At 59.5% G+C, this 16,617-nt stretch overlaps 1 protein-coding gene across 2 annotated transcripts in view; it reads left to right on the top strand.

Moving 5' to 3' along the window:
• PDE10A (phosphodiesterase 10A) overlaps positions 1 to 16,617 on the top strand; it is a 327,948-nt gene that overhangs the window by 138,429 nt on the left and 172,902 nt on the right. Inside the window, exon 1 of one of the 2 annotated variants that reach the window (XM_045844195.1) lies at positions 14,762 to 15,662. The exons of the other annotated variant lie outside the window; for it this stretch is intronic. Coding sequence (XP_045700151.1) covers positions 14,762 to 15,662 — 901 coding nt within the window. Of the gene's footprint in view, positions 1 to 14,761; positions 15,663 to 16,617 lie in introns of those variants that run through there. 2 annotated transcript variants of the gene reach the window in all.

Here is a 16,617-nt window from a genome sequence, read left to right as displayed (position 1 = left end):
CAACTCTAGTTTAAACTTGAAAAGGAGACCCCCAAATGTTGTTGCTGCTCAAGAGACCACAGCGGGTGTTTTTCTCCCAGACACACAGAAGAGAAGGGTCTGAATGCCGAGGCGGTGGCCTGGCGGCCGGGGGGCGGGGGGAGTCACGGGGGAGAGCAGCAGCTGGGGCTCCCCGGAGAGACAGACGGGATCAACAGCGTGTGTGTGTGGGGGGGGGGGGAGAGGGAGGGGAGAGAGAGAGAGAGAGGGAGAGGAAGACGCCACCGACTTCCAAAGGCGTCTACAGGACAACATAAGCCCTCACTGACCAAACGGTCGTGCGCCGTGGCCTGGCCCAGCCGGCACATACGAAGAACCATCACGGGGAGGAAAGAAGCTGATACTCGAAGGGAGATTTTGCAGACTCCGTGCCCCTCCTTCAACAGTTGTCTTCAGAACCGGCCCGTCTCTTGGGAGTGAGCCCGCGCCTGCCCCGCCGGAGGGGACGGGACCGGAGGGCCCCGCAGCGGGGCCAGGCCTCTCTGAGGGCCCCACGCCCGGTCGCGCCCGAGGTGGCAGGCCCCTCCCGACACCCAGGACGGGAAGGACGGGTGTGGGTCGTGGCATTCATTGTCCACCTCACAGCACCCTGCCTTCGAGAGCGCTCCAGGAAAAACTAGACACGGAAGGTCCGTGATTTTTAGAAAGATCACGGCTTTTACTTATTCATTTTTAGAGAGAGGGGCAGGGAGGGAGAGAGGGAGAGAGACAGGGAGAGAAGTATCCACGTGAGAGAGAAACTTCAATCAGCCGCCTCTGGTTTACACCCTGACCAGGGACCGGACCCACCGCCCAGGCAGGTGCCCTGACCGGAATCAAACCCACGACCTTAGGTTTTGCGGGCTGACCCGGACCCACCGCGCCCCACTGGCCAGGGCTAGACGACTGTTTCACGCCAGAGCCTGCGAGTCCCCCGACGTCTCCCCCTTCCGTGGAGAAGGAACACCGAGGTCGACGGCATAAACTGCTCGCTCGCGGGAGCCGGTCCCCGGCAGCCACGGCTCCCAGCCACGCCCACCCGCTCCCTCCGAGGTGGCCCCCCCCGCTCCCGCCTCCCCGCCTGCCCTGGAGAAGCCGCCACCGCGCGGTCCTCAGGGCCCTTCCCCCCGCGGGCTGCCCTCCGCCTGGAGCGTGTCCCCGCTGCCCCACCCCGGCTCGCACTCCGGTCAGCCACCGGCCACGGCCGCGCCGGGCATCTGCCCGTTGCCCTGGGTCCTCGCGGGGCTGGGCCCCTTCTCCAGGCGGCGCAAGGACCGGGGATCCTGTCTGGCTTGTTTCCTCGCGTGTCCCCAGTGCCCAGAATGGTGCCTGGCACGTGGCATCAGTGTTTGTTGCCCAGTTGCTGTCTGTTCGCTGGACGCACACAAGCCGTGTCCCAGCAGGGTGTGGCCAGTGCCCCTGACCCTCTCACTCCGCGTCTCTGGGGGTTCTCACGGCCCCACCGGGTGGTTCGGGGAGAGGAATGGGAGCTTTTTGGTTTGCAAGTCCCGGCCGGGACACCCACTCACACTCGCAGGGGCACTGCTGAGAGCCTGTGCACAGCTGATTGAAAAGGATCTCATTTTGTCCTGGCTGGCATAGCTCAGTGGATTGAGCGCGGGCTGCGAACCAAAGCGTCGCAGGTTCAATTCCCAGTCAGGGCACGTGCCTGGGTTGCAGGCCATGGCCCCCAGCAACTGCACATTGATGTTTCTCTCCCTCTCTCTTTCTCCCTTCCTTCCCTCTCTAAAAATAAATGAATAAAATAAAGAAATGAATAAAAATAAAATGAAAATGAATAAAATAAAATGAATAAAAAAAGAAAATGATCTCATTTTAACTGAATGCCGAATGCCATCCTACCAGGAATTTTGAATGAACTGTTTTAAAGGTTCCTTCTCCTTCCTTCTCAACACACGGAACATACGCAGGGAATTACACGCTTTATCTGCTTCATTATACACTTCTTGTCAAACAAAAATAATACCTTGTTTTTAGACCTGTGCCCGTGTAAGCGTTCTGATGACTTGTCACTAGGTGGGCTAATTTATTTATGCCTCCCAAGGATGAAATCGGAAGTTTTATGGTTGGCCAGTTTGCTTAATACACACCATCCAAAGCAAAAACAAGCACGCAAAGCAGATACTGAAATCTCAGGCCCTCGGAAGCCCATCAAGAGACGCCTGTGTGCAGAACAGTACAGTGACATAAAAAGTTTAGCCGTAATCGTAGGACAGACACGGGAGGGAAGGAAACCACTCATCTGGCCGCATCACCTTGTCTCGATGTCTTCATCTCTGTCCTCACCAGCGAGAGCACTGGTGCCGAAAACTCCAGCTCGGAAACAGACCCTGCTCCCCGGCAGAGCGGTGCGGGCGCGGTGGGCGGGGCGTGTGATGGGGAGGGGCCGGCCTCGGGGAGGAGCGTGCGGTCGAAGCTGGAAAAGGGAAAGGCAGGATGAGGCCACGTTTCTCTGAGCTTTGAGAAGTACGATGGCAAAAACCCATTAGTGCGAGACGGCAGCTGGGCTCCCGTGTTGGGGTCTGGTCTGGAAGACCCCTCCGGGCACTCAGGGCGGCGGTGGTCCCTGCCCTCCTTCTGTGACCAGCTGCTTGGCTCCCGTGGGCCTGGCCAAGCCCTCGGGGGTCATCGGTGAGGCCACAGGCTCCTTAGCCGAGACACAGGTCAGGCTGCATTGCCCCATTTCACGGCCCAAGAAAAAGGGCAGGTCCTGGTTCCCGGGTTCTGGTCCTAGGCCAGCCCTCGCCCGGCCTAGTGGGTTTCAGGCGTCTTTTCCCTCTGAACCCTCAGTTTCATGTGAAATGGTTTGTCCAAGGGCAGCTGGGACATGGCAGATCCAGGGTTCAAATCCAAGTCTGCTCTGACGCCAAAGACCAGCATTCATCTATTTGTTTGCAGCATTTCGGTCCCTTGGGGACTGCTTCCTAGTGGTTTTATACCCACCCCGGGTCCCACGACGCTCACAGCGGCACTCACTAGGAGGGGAGGGTCGTCGCTGTTCCGACTTGGGAGAGGGGGAAAGAAGCTCAGAGGGGTTCTGTGTTTTGTCCAGAGAGACACAGCTGGGAAGAGGGAGAAGCAGGATTTGAACCTGGGTGCCGAGGCTCCAGAGCACAGATGTGAGTCCGCTCCCACCTGAGTCCGCCCGGCTCGGGGCCGCCTCCCCGGCCGACCTTTCCGAAGGTGGAGCACGTGTGTGGTGCCAAGGTCACCTTCGCTGAAATTTAGAATGAGAGATTTTACTGGCCACTTCTTTTACTCCAATCCAATAATCATCATCATCATCATCATCATCATCATCATAATGTGGCTGAAAATATTTTTCACTCGCCGGAACTCGAGAAGCACACTTCTCTATAACTGACGCATCAAGAAGGGTCTTCACACTGAGATGAGGAACCATCTAGAAACATATGAAGGGGGGGATGCTTCAGGCTTTGTTTTGAAGATGATGGGATCCCCAAAAGCTCCACTTGGGGAAAATCTGTGGACGAAAATGTGCGTGATATGAGAGAAGCAAGACTAAAAATAAAGGACCTGAATACACATCCTAAAATAGTTCAAAAACAAACAAAAACCACAGCGCCCAGAGAGGATCCATAAACAGCCCAATCTGACACCCCACAGCATGAGAGAAAGCAGCAGAAGCAACTGCGCAGATGCAGCCGGAGCCTCTCCCAGCAGAGGAGGCGGGAGGGGAGCAGACAGGGCGTCTCAGCCCCTCCAGGGCCAGGGCCAGGGCCATGGCCACAGCCACTCACTCCGCAGGGACTCCTGCCCTTTGGACGCTTGGGCTTCAACCCTTGTCTTTCCAAAACAGAGTTGTTACTTTGGCCTGACGGAGCCAGCCTGCTAAGGCACGAGAGAAACAGCCGGAAGTACTTAAGGGCCTGCCACACTGCCCTTACGTCGGAACGGCACCTGCCAAAGTGCACTTCAGACCCGCGGTACGTGATGTGGAATTTAACACCGACGCCAAACCCCCGGAAACACTCCCTTCTCTTCCTCCCCTCTCGTTCATGGGCGGGAAAGGCTGCATTGTCACTAATTCTGTTTGCGTCACAGTTTTGCTGTGCCCGGCGCCTGCCTGCTCAACACACAAACCAGGACTCTCGGACCCCCTTGCAGGGTCCTCTGCCCTTTAAACCTCGCGACCGCTGGTGATTTGGGGGTTCTGGTGGGGAGCTTTGAGGACAGCATTGTAACTGGCCCCATTCAGTTCTGGCTCTTGTTCGAAAACCATTCATACTGATTTTGGATTTTGCTGTGGTGCACAATGATTTTATTTGTTTATTTAGAGAGATAGGAAGGGGGGCAGAAAGAGAGAGAGAGAGGAAAAAGCATTGATCGGTTGCCTGTCACGCACACGCTGACCAGGGAGGGACCAGGCCTGCAGCCCAGGCACGTGCCCTGACTGGGAATTGAACCCTCAGCCTTTGGCTTCGCAGGATGACGCCCAACCCACCGAGCCACGCTAGCCAGGGTGTTGTGCAACACTTCCCGTTGTGAATCTGTGCTTTCACCTTGGGGTTTATGCATTCGCTGGTTGCTTTTTGCACGCGCCCTGACCGGGGGTGGGACTGGCAGCCTTGGCGTCTGCGGACGGGCCACCCTCTGACCAACTGAGCCGCCCTACCAGGGCCCAGAACATTTTTAAAATGTCACTAATGACGTTTCCTTCAGAGTGGCACTGGGCTGGGTGACTCGTTTCTGGATGAGCTCACCTGGGAGTGACAGCGCTGGGACCGTTAGCCGAGTGGTCAGTCGCAGGGGACCCGCTGCTGTCACCCTGTTCGATCCACTGTGAGGGGTGGGGGGCACTCCCCTGCCCAGTGGGGACTGGGGGCTGCGGCGGCCCCCCCCCCCCCCCGTGAGGGGCTGGAGTGGAGCGAAAAGGCCTGGTCAAGCGGAGACGTGGCGGCACGACGCGGGGCAGAGACGCACCCTGCACACCTCACGCCCTCGATGACACACTGTGTGGGGACGTGACGGGGTGCAGCCAAGGGGGGCACACGTAGGGGTTCGTAATGGGGTCCAGCGCTGAAGGTGTCCAGGAAATATTAGGAAATATATATATACACGTAGGATGTCCTCACTCCCACAGGTCTGAACTGGAGGCTGAGGCACAGGGAGCAGGGCCACGGAGAGTTGTTTTGCACAGCAACAGTTTTGCAGCTAACCTCTAGAACGGTCCTTTAACACATCTATGGCCTTTAGCTGGTTTCATGGGAATGTTAAACAGCCGTGGCCCTCATTTGAGCCAGGGGGATGGGAGTGACTTCAACCCATGACGTAACTGGGTGGGGGAGGGAGCCCCCGCTGGTTACAGAGCCCGGGCAGCGGGGGAAGGAAGGACTGTGCATTTGTGGGTGTTTTAAAGGACTTTGGGGTCTCAATAGAGACATTAAATTATTACTCTTACGTTTGTATAACAACTCTTTAAATAAATAATCCCTTTGCTTTTCACCAGTCTCTGGCATTGGGAGACGTCTTTCCCTGGCAGTGGGCAAGGCGGACCTAGCACGGAGTAGGGGACCCCCGGAGCACAAGGGGGGGTCTGCTCAGTAATAGTGCATCGTTCCCCCCACCCCACCCCCTGCTGGGTCTGTTCTGTGACAGCAGCTTTCCAAGCAATGTTGTGGAAATCTCCATTTTTATAATTAAAGTCAGGGTCTAAATTCAAAGGAATGTTTCTGTGAGTCTGCGTGTATTATCTCCCTTCTGAAAACCTGCTTACATGGGGTTTCTTTACATCGGAGTTCAGATGCCGAGACCGGCCTCGGCCTGCGCTGCCTGGCTGGCGAAGAAGTGAAGTCGGACTGAACACGGGTGGGGGGTCTTCAGAGCACACGCAGGGACCCGCTGTGAGAGAGGCCTGCTTGCGTGTGCGCTCGCGTGTGGGTGGGGTCTGGGCCGAGCTCTCTTCAAAGTGACCTGGGGCGCGCAAGCACGGGATTCTGGGAATACTGCGTGCTAGCATCCTGCCTTAGAGGATAAAGCACAACATCTATCTTAAGGGGGAACGAAAGCCCGGATTTGCCTTCATAGCTGCTTTCCCCAGGTTTATGATCTGAAGATGCGAAATCTGTAAAATGGGTCTAAGTTCTACCGACAACAGAGGCTGCCTGGGGGGTGGTGGGGGGCGTTACGAGCAGTCGGGGCAGCGCACTGAGGCCCTGAGTGGGGCCCTGGTGAGCGCACCCACGGAGAGACCCAGCGGTCGGTGGGACTCGGCCCGGCGAGCCTCCGGTCCCTCCCCGGCGCTGATGGAGCTCACGAGGGGCTGTCCCCTCGGGCCTGTGCTCAGCTCTGCCGGTGACCCGGGCCGAGGGACCGGCGCTCCCTGTGCTCCTCAGGGGTCGGTCGTCCTTACTCGGTGATCACCCTGGGTCACGGGGGCCACCGTGTCCCTGAAAAGTAAAATGACCAAGCCTGCCAGTCCCACAGGAAGGGGGCGAGGACGATTTCACCAGTGCAGTCACCCGGCAGGAGTCACCCTAGGGTGTCACCCTCGCCGGCCAGTGGGCGGTGGCCGCCAAGGTGACGGACTTGGGGAACGTATAGCAAGGACGGTCCCCTCTCTCTATGACATGCATATGTGACATGGACCATATACACACCGTATACATGCACCCTCTCTGTTTTATCGGCTTTATTGGGGTCCCCTCGAGTAATGAAATCACCCAGGTTTGGGGCGCATCCGCGTACTGTACTGTGTGTTCACCCCCCACAGCCAGTCCCCTCTGGTTAGCACTGGTCCCCCTTCACCCCGCCCCCCCACCTGCGCCCACCCCTCGGCTGTCTCTTTTCTTTTCGGCCGTCCCCACGCCGCTGTCGGCGTCTGGGGGGGTTTTGTTTTGTCTGGGTTTGCTTTATTTTCGCTCCAGCCCTTCCCCTGTGTCGCCCAGCCCCCACTGCAGACTCGCAGAGCCACAGGGCAGACGGGTGATGGCTGTCAGAGGGAAGCAGTCGCACTAGGCGAAGGGATTAAATTAAAAAAAAAAATATTTATTATTCGAGAAGCAGCGAACCTCTTGCCCCCACAGGGTCACTGCCCCCGCCACACGGAGAACCTGCGAAGACTGTGTCTCCAGCGGCGGAGCCTGTGCTGACACATGCCCGGGTCACCGCGGGCCCTCCGTGGTAGGAAAAGGCGACCACGGGAAACCGTCACGTTCACATTCAGGCGCTTATGTCGCAACTCCCATGTCGGTTCCATAAGGCGGTGCCGTGAAAAGCACAGGCTTGCTGAACTTGGTTCTAGTCCTTGGTTCTAGATTCAGTTCCATTGTTTACAGTCAAGCGGGGGGACCTGTCAGAGCCCGCAGGCCCGGCGCCCCGAGTTTTCTCCGACGACCGCTCCGAGCTGCTGCGGGAGCCCGCTGTGCGTGTCCGAGGGCCCGCGGCGCGGCCTCTGTGCCGTGATGGGCAACTGGGGCATCCTTGCCTCCGAGCCGCCCCGCATGTCCTGCATTTCCCACGTGTGCACGTTCTGGGCGCGCGGGGAGAGTCTGTGACGCGAGTGTCAGTCTGAGCCCCCGAAGTGCGGGTCCTCGGGTAAAATCTCGGGGCCGAGGCCCACCCCGGACCCTCTGCAGGAGGGGGCGGACAGGGTCCCCCCGTCGCCTGCCCCCCTGAGGCTTTCTCTGTCTGCTCTCCCCGGGGCCCCCGACAGGCCCTGGGTGGCGGGGTCGTGCTTCCGGTCCCCTGCCCAGCGGCCCGGGCTGCGCGAGTGCAGACAGTCCCACCCTGCCCACCCCCCCCCCCCCGTGCTGCCGTGAGTGTGCAGACTCGGGCCCCGGCCCGCTGCGTCCTGCAGCAAATGACCGAGGTGGCACGGCAACGCAAAACCAGCCGAGCGCTTGTGCCACCCGGCTGGGGTGGGCTCTTCTGTGGGGTCGGCTCCAGCCACGCCTGCGTGGCCGAGTCCTCCAGCCCGAGGCGCTCGGCGCACGGCGGGCTGACGCAGACCTTCAGGGTGAAAGGTCAAGAGGGAAGGTCTGTTGTGGAGGTCCCCAGTCAGGAGAACGAGGTTGGCTTCAGTCGTGTTCCTTTTCCAGTGGGGTTGACCCTCTCCTCTGTCTCCGTGACCGATGGCAGTGATGGTGCGTCCTCTGAGCAGGGCGGGCCTAGGGCGGGGTAACGTGGCAGGGGCACGGACTCCAGGGTGGGGATTTCTGGAAAGTCCCAGGGGCAGTGCCTACCAGGATGGAGGGCTGGAGGGGGAGGGGGGAGAGTAAACTTCCCCAGGAGAGGGTGATCACAGGATCCTCACTGTGGCCTGGAGTCAGAGCAGGGGGCGTTCCTGAGCGGGGCTAGCCCCCTCCACCCCCCACTCACTCACGGCTAACCCATGGCCACCAGAGTGTTAGAAACAATGGAACCCCGTCAGATGTCTGCTAACATGTCAGGAGCATCAAGTGGGTGCGAACAGCTCTGCGGGAGGAAGTGCAGTGCTCCGACCATACTTTCGTTGGCGATTACGATGTTGCTGAGTGCTGGGCAGAAACACAGACTTGTTAAACCCCAGCGTTTCAGGCAAACAAAATGCATGTGTCCCTTGATTATGGAAGATACATTGTTTCAACTCCTCCTTCCCACAACTGCCTCCTAGATGCTGGCCGCGTTCTCTGACTCTGTCAAGAGATACACCCAGCAAACGCGGCGGCAAAGGCCAGCCTGCTCGCCCTTTGGCTTCTGTGAGTCACTTTTTCTCACAGGCGTCCACTTCACAAGCGGTAAAGCACCAAGTTCTCGCTGGCACGGAGCGTGGCGTTCACAGACCCGGACGGCGCGTGCTCCAGCGAGGGGGGCCAGCGTCCAGGCGGCTCACCTCTCTGTCGTAAAATGCACGTCCTCTCGAACTGTCCCCTGCAGACACCCTGAGTCTCAGTGCTTCATGGGTGTCCGCCGCCCAGGGCGGGGCCGCCTGCCCGGAGCTCCCTCCGGTCCTCTGGGCACTTTCAGCGGAGACGTGCGGGAGGGACCTGTGTTTGCGCGTCACGGCCTGACGTCAGAACAACTCCCCCTGCGAACGGACCTGCCCTCTGCCTCACGCCCTTGAGAACCCGTCCACTCCCGGCACAGACCGGAACCACCGGGCGTGCCTGCTGGTGCCCCCGGCCGGGCCCTGTTTGTTTTTTCCCCCGGAGATGAACAGAAAAGAATACATTGTCCACATTAAAGAGCCCTTTGGGTCCTTCATCTTGAGGCAAGTCTGTCAGAGACAACAGTTTTCTTTTTTCCATAACTGCCCGTGACCCCTCGTATAAATGTCAAGGCTCATTATAAAAACACAGCTTTTAGAATGAAGCGCTGTTTGCAAGAACACGGGTTCCAAGCTGCGGATGGAGGCCTGCTGGTCCCGAACCACAGGATGATGTGTGGCTCAAGCACCACACGGTCCTTCCGCCGTGGGGCCGGCAAGGCCCCGGTCAGGGCGGGTCGGGCGTTGGCGGGGTTTTGGCAACCGTGGGCCGAGCTCTGCGTCACGGGTAGCTAGGGTGTTCCCGGGGATCGGGACGCGCCACCTTGAGTAATTTCAGCCGTCCCCAAACCTCAAGTTTTTGTCCCCAATGTGCCTCTGCGCTGACTTCCTGCTCCAGTGCTTTACCTGGACTTCGGGTCTCCTAACTCCTCTTCTCGGCCTATTAGATACAACACAAGCGTGTATCATTTTCCAGCAGCTTTTATTTACTCCTCAAACACAGCCTTAAACAAAATGGGTATGGCATGGCTGGCCTGTGGAAGTCTGGCGAAAGTGTTGATTATGTACCAGAAGCCCTGGTTGCATTTTAATTTGCATGTTTTTTGAGAAAGCAAAACTGTGTCAGCATGCTACAAACCTCGGTGGACTTCCGAAGTGATTGAATATTTTTTAATGGCAACCTCTTCAAAATGTAGTTTTGTATCACAACACGGCAGCGTTATGTAACAGAGTTAGGGCTCCCATGGTTACCACAAGAATTTAGTATCAATTATGTAACCTCGGCAGTGCTCTCACGCCAGTGTCCTCGGGGCTGGCCCCGGCCACCAGACAGGGCTGGTCCTGGGGCGGGGGGGAATTAAATGGGCGTTTGGTTAGTGAAAATTTACATGTGGCTCTTCCTGCTCACCCAGAAGCACAACTCAGCCTCTTGTTTAGAAGGTATGGGTACTGGAGAAGGTTTATTTGGAATTTTGATGTTGTAATCATCTGCCTATTATGGATATTTTCACTGAAAATTAAACACTGTTTTGATGTTTTAAATGAAGAATCATATGGTCTATACTGGTTTTTTCGTTGTTTTAGAACATAAAGCAATAATAAAATGGTAGTTTGCTTTGTAGTCAAGCTGTTTGAATTCATAAAAATAATGTAAGTGGAACTGAAGATCTAAGAATATTACGGGTAGCTGAAGGAGCTTTTTTTTTTTTTACCATCTTTGGTCTGTTTTCAAAGCTGTCTTATTCCATGGATTGACTTTATACTATTTTTCTTACTAGAACTACAATAGCCTCCCCGTTTTTGGCTTGACTACAACGGTACTGTAAGAATGTACCCCTCAGTTTACCCAGCATCTGTTAACCTCCGCATGAGTGGAAATTTGTAACCAGTTGGCACGCAGGCGGGGGGCAATCGTGCAGCACCTACTGTGTACTGGCCTTGGTGACAGGTTATGAGTGGAGAGAGAAGCATGAGCCCCGGTACCAAGCTGTTCAAGATGGAATTGGCAACGCAAGTTAAATGTGCAGAAAATGTCTTGGGAAGCGGTTTGGTGCAACTCGTTCGTATGTGCAGATAAGATACCTCGGTTCCAGGGGGCGCTGGCCACAAAGCCATGATGTGTTTGGACTTGGAGAGACACACCCAGAGTTCATAGCCAGGGATGCGGGGGGTGTGGGAGGGAGAGAGGGCACGCCTGGCCCCACAATGCCATTTATAACAGGCCAGGTGATGAATGAGCGATCTTCCTAATTAGAATGCAGAAAGTTTGTGCGGCGCGACACTTCACACCCGAATGACATAGATGCTGCTCCTCTACTCGCAGTTAAGTAAAAAAGTCTCACATGCAACCCCGCCTCTTTCCTTGGCGCTTGGGGGCAAGGGCCATTTGCTGATGCGTTATTTTGCTCAACTATATTTTGAACAGATCAGAAAAATTAAAATCCATGTAAAGAAAATGTGGCTCTTGTGTAGACTTTGTCTGTATAAGTAGATGAGTTTCACGTTTGATCAGTCTCTGTTTTATATTTTATTGAGTTTGTAAGCGTTCTGAAACAGGAAACAGGTTCTTCAGGAATCCATCGGCAATGTAGAACCCACAGTCTGCACGCGCTAGCATCGAGGGTGCGAGGCGTAATCATTGAAGACACAAACCTGCCCATTGACTGAAGAGTTCACGAAATACTGGCTGCGTTTCTGCTGAATCTCCCTCCTAGGCTATGAAAAGGCTGAGGGGCTCATTTTTAAAGAAATGTCACAGTTTGATGAGGAAAATCATCGTCTTAAAATTTGTGGGGATCTCCCTCGATGCTTGCCTTCAGGAGCCTGTCATTTAAATTGGATAACGGTCATGCAGATACTGTTTCCTCTACAGACTGATGATTATGCGTGAAATACTAAAACAAATGTAGAATTGGCTTGATTAAAAAACAATCTATGGAAGGGTGTTTGGAGAATTTAAATATACTTATGGCTGCATAGACAGACTAACTGGAAAATTTCATTACCCACGTAACTTCCTCCTTCCTCATCTTCCTTGGCAAAGGGCAGAGGCAAAATGCTTTATATTCTTTTAAAATATTTGTCCTTTCATAGTCTTTATTTACTAGCAATTCTTTTCAACTGCTAGTAATAATCATCATAATCTTGCCCCTTCTGCTGGTGTTGACTGACCTCTCAACGTTCTCCGAGCTTTTCTTCTTCGCAGGGTGGGCTGGCATTTTCTCAGCCGGGAATGAGAACGAGAAAGAGGAGCCCCCTCCCCCCCGTGGAGTGCGCCCGGAGGCCCCCCAAGGACAACTCGGCGCCGCTTAAACCGCACCGCACGCAGCCTGAGGACCCGGGACGCGTGGCTCAGCGGCACACTGCGTAGGGGCAGCCAGGGTGCAGAGCTCACTTAAGTACGGGCCGGTGCGTTCACTCGTGAAAGGTTTGCAGCAACACGTGTGCAGTGGCGACCTTCCTCCTCTTCTGATGCATCGTTACTGGGGAAGCTCAACGAGAAGGAAAAGAATCCCCAAGAAGCGCCGCGCAGGCGTTGCAACACCCGCGCCCGGGGGTGAGTGCCCAGCGTCTGTCCGTCCCTGGGGGTTTGTCATGGAAATCTCCCGCCGAACCGCGTTTCCGTAGGAAGGAGCAGTGGCGGAGTGCCCGTCGCGCAGAGAGGAACCCAAGCGGACTCCGGGATGAATTGGGGGCACACTAAACAAATGTAACCACTAATCGGTAAACACCTCCCTCGACACGATCCCTTTCCGTTGTCACGCCTTTTCTTTTTACCTTGCCCAGGAAATGGGTGCCTTCCCCCCAAGTACCTGGAGAAAAGAAGAACGAAAACACAGTTGTCTGATCCCAGAAACGGCTCAGTGAAAATTACTGCCGGCGTCCTGATGGAACAAACCCCGGGAACAGATATTTGATGTTTTCCTCCCTGCACAGCTAAGGAGGTTTACTTTCGAGTTAAAGGGACATTTGTTCGTAGCTGCAAAGACACTGCAACGACTCCGAAAAGGCAGCCAAGGAAACGTCAGTGACGAGCAGAAACGTTGTGCGGGAAAGGAGCGAGCGGCGTACTCTCGGAGGAGAAGCCCGCCCTCTCAGACCCCGCGGGCAGGCGCCGAGGCGCTCCGGGCGCCGCGCACGCCCGCGACTTCCAGGGAAGTTACAAGTGTCGGGTGTGCGCTGCCCAGGCGCGGCAGCCAGGAGGCTGCCGCAGACCACACAGCGCAGCTCGGTCGTCCCCTTTCTTCGCTACACCGCCCCCGTTACCCCAAACACAAAGCAAAACCGCACGGGCCCCAGGTAAGGTACGAGCCCGGGGGTCGTGTTATCCTTCCGCCAGTTTGGGGATTCTGATCTGGAGCGCCGGGGCGGACGCCCCGGACGCCCCCCGCTCGGACTACACCTTTCCCCCGCGGAAACGCCCGAGTCCTCGCTGGGCAGGGGAGCCTCCCAGGGCTCCGGGGAGCCCTACATGCCCAGCTGGATGTGAACACAAACATGCCCCGTCCCATGTGGGGCATTTGGATCGGAGTGAGGAAAAACACAGACCGAGGAATTCTCCGGAGCAAACTTCACAGTGAAAACACCCGAGAACTGGTCGGGGAGAAGGGGACGTGCAGGGTGAGAGCCGGCCCGGGGCCTGGCGCACTCCCGGGGCCCCGAGTCTTTCCTCGGCGCCGCGGCGGCACCCTCGTGCGCGCCTCGGGCTTTGGGGACAGCCTTGCCCTTCGCCAAAGCTGAGCTTCGGCGCGCGCGCTCCACTCCTGGGAAGGTGACCTAGTTCTGGGAGTCCTGGCAGCGCGTCCCACCGCGAGACAGCCGGCCCGCCGCCCCCACTCGAACCCCGCGGGCGGTGGTGGCTCCGCCGCGCGCGCGGACTGGCACGCGGACACCTGCGCCTCTGTGCGCTCTGGCGCTCCAGCTTCCAAACTTGTGGCAGCGCCTCGTTTTCAGCGCCCTTTGGGCGGCACATTTTCCTCCAGGAGCAGCTGTCTGGATTCAAGGCTGGGAAGAGAGGGGACGGGGTTGCCCGGGAAATTTACAGGTGGCTGGTTGGCCGTCAAGACTTTGGGGCGAAGATCTCACGGTTTTTCTCTTTCGAGCCCTCGCCTGCCCTTTGCATTGTCTGACCTCACCCGGGCAAACTGGGCCGCGCACCCGAAGTTCCTCAGAGGGTGGGTGTCGGAAAGGAGGGCTGGGATGGACTGGCTTTCTAAACCTCAGTGTGTTGGAAGCACTGTACGTGGATTTACACCCAAACCAAACAAACCTCCGCGTTTGAACGCTCCTCAGGGAGCTCAGAGCACAGTTCGGTGGGAGCTGCCGGCCCACCCCCAGGCGAGCTCCCTAGCTTGGACAAGGGGCAGGCGGGCGTCTCTCGCCCAGCAGAGCACAGAGCGCAGCTGGGGCAGCTGCTGTCCTGCGGGTTTGAAACCCAGAACAGCAGTCACAGCCACGACGACACCCGGCCCAGCCGCAGGCGTCCCCCTGCCCCGCCGCCCCGGCCCAGGCGCACACTATCTGCAGAGGTGATTTGGGTGTGGGGGCCTGCGCCGCCAGGCCGAGTCGCGGTGGGGCGCGCTACGTGGGCGCGGACCGCGGCGGCGTGGAGAGAGCTCGCTCCGCCAGTGGGCGTCTTCTGCCGCTGCCGCCGCCACCGCCTCCACGGGCAGCGGCATTGCGGCGCTTTTCTCCGCTGCTTTGGAGCTGTGGCCGCGGCTCAGCCACCGGAGCGCGCACAAACCACGCCACGCTTGCAGGCAGCGACTCCGCAGCCCCGCGCCCCGACCGGGAGCACGCCGATTGTGTGCGCCAGCCAGCAGCCAGACGCCACCGCCCCGGACTCGCAGTGGCCCCGGGGCCCCCCGCACCCAAAGCGGTACGCGATGTGAAGATTGGGCTGGCGAGGGGCGCGGAAGACGCGAGAGAAGCTCGGGCGGACGCTCGGCTGACCGGCAGAGGAGGGCAGGTCCTGCGGGGGCGGAGCCCGCTGAGGTCGGGCGGAGGAGGAAGGCCATGGCCAGCCCCGAAGAGCCGCTCGCTCCCCGCCCCCAAGCCCCCCTGCCCGCAGCCGGGGACCAGCCCCACTCCGGCCACGGCAAACTCCGCCCGGAGCCCCGGCGCAGCGCGGCCGGCGGGGGGAGCGCGGCGGGCCCGGGCCCAGCCCCAGCCCCCGAGCGGCCTGCCCGTGGCCGGGCCGAGCGCGCCGCGCCCTCGCGCCCGCCCCCCTCCTGCGCAGGCCGCGCCAGCCCGGCGGGGGGCCCCGGCGCCCAGACTGCGCGCGGCAGCAGCGGCGGCGGCGGCTGGGTCCCGGCCCGCGCTCTCTTCGCGCTCGCCTTCTCCTCCTCTGTCCCCTCCCCCTCTCCATCTTCCTTTTACTTCTGGTCGCCGCCCCCACTGCCCCCTCCTCCTCTGGTCCCCTCCTCCTCTGCCTTCCACCTCCCCGTGCGGCTCCCAGGAAGGCAGGGCGCAGCGGCGGCGGCTCGAGGAGGCGGCGGCGATGCTGGCGGCAGCGGCGGAGGACAAGAGGCGGCTCCCGTGAGCGTCCCCCCCAGCACGAGTCCCCGCGGCGGCGGTGGCAGCGCCGGCGGGCGGCGGCGGCTCTTTCTCTCCCCTGCGCTCCTGGGTTGGCTGCTTCCAGCCCGCGCCGGGCCCCGGCCGCCGCCGCCGCCCCGGCTGCCTCTCTGCCCAGCTGCCCGCCGCGCGGGCTCCTCCGGCTCTCCGGGCGCCGGCGTGGACGGCCCCGGCCCCGGTCTCGGCCCCAGCGCAGGAGGCGGCCGGACTTCGCGGCGGCCCGGAGGCGCCGGCTTCGCCCTAGCGGCTGCGGCCCGGCTGCTGTTGGGCTCCGACATGGAAGATGGACCTTCTAATAACACGAGCTGCTTCCGAAGGTTGACGGAGTGTTTCCTGAGCCCCAGTAAGTGCCCGCTCCCCGTTCCCGGCGGCCGGGGCGGGCAGGGCGTGTGAGTCCAGGCGCGTGGCGTCCAGCGGGCTTCTCCGGAGGGGCGCGGGCGGCGGGGGGGCACAGCGGCAGCGCGCGGGAGTGGCGCCGGCCCCGGGACGCCGGGGTTTCCCAGGCGCGGCGTGCGTGCGGGAGAAGGCTGACCCGGGGGGCTCCGCGCGTTAGAACCGGTCCTGCTGCCCCGTGCTGGTTCGGTCCACACTTCCCGGGCGCGTCTTCACACTCCCCACCTGAGCGCGCGTCCCAGGCTCCTTGCACTTTAACCTGGGGCCGCTTGGCTGGAGGAGCGAACGCGCTTCTTTTCACTGGGGGTCCTGCCCGCGGAGACCCCTGGCTGGGAAAGGGCTGGCCAGGGTCCCGGATCCCGCTCTCCCGGAGATGAAGGCACTCGCGGTCCCCGGGGTTCCGCTGTCTGCGACCGGGTCGCTCCCCCCCGTTCCCCACCCCACGACTCTGTTCCAGAGGTAGGACGAGCCGGGTGGAAACGGCAGGCCTCTGCAAAAAGGGCGCACCACCCCACCCTGGCTCCACTTTCTAGATCCTGGGGCATAGCTGGCGCTCGGGCTGGAAAAGGCAAGGACAATGGGCGTTAGGGCGGAGGAGAGAGGGGCCACGGGTTCGGAGCCCCGGGTCGCGCCCCTGATCGGACCGCGGCCAGCCTCCCCCCCGCCCCCAGCCCCTGGTAGGAGACAGCGTTAGAGCAGGGGTGGCAGAAGGCGTGTCATGGGGGCGGGGGGTGCCAGGCAGAGCAGAACAATCGAGGCAAAGGTTCTCTAGAAAGCAGGAAGCGTGAGATGTCGAGGGAGAAGGCTGCCGGTGCGCGCGGGAGGGGACCGCCTTTGTCGTGGATGGAGGGCGAGCAAGGTGAGGACCGGTAGTGCGGGACCGCCGGGGCCGCGGGGCGCCGGAG

This window comes from Phyllostomus hastatus, unplaced genomic scaffold (genome assembly GCF_019186645.2).
Source record: "Phyllostomus hastatus isolate PE091 unplaced genomic scaffold, TTU_PhHast_1.1 phas_contig_40, whole genome shotgun sequence".
NCBI lineage: Eukaryota > Metazoa > Chordata > Mammalia > Chiroptera > Phyllostomidae > Phyllostomus > Phyllostomus hastatus.
Note: the sequence above shows the minus strand (reverse complement) of the source record. Positions and strands in the feature narration are given on the sequence as shown.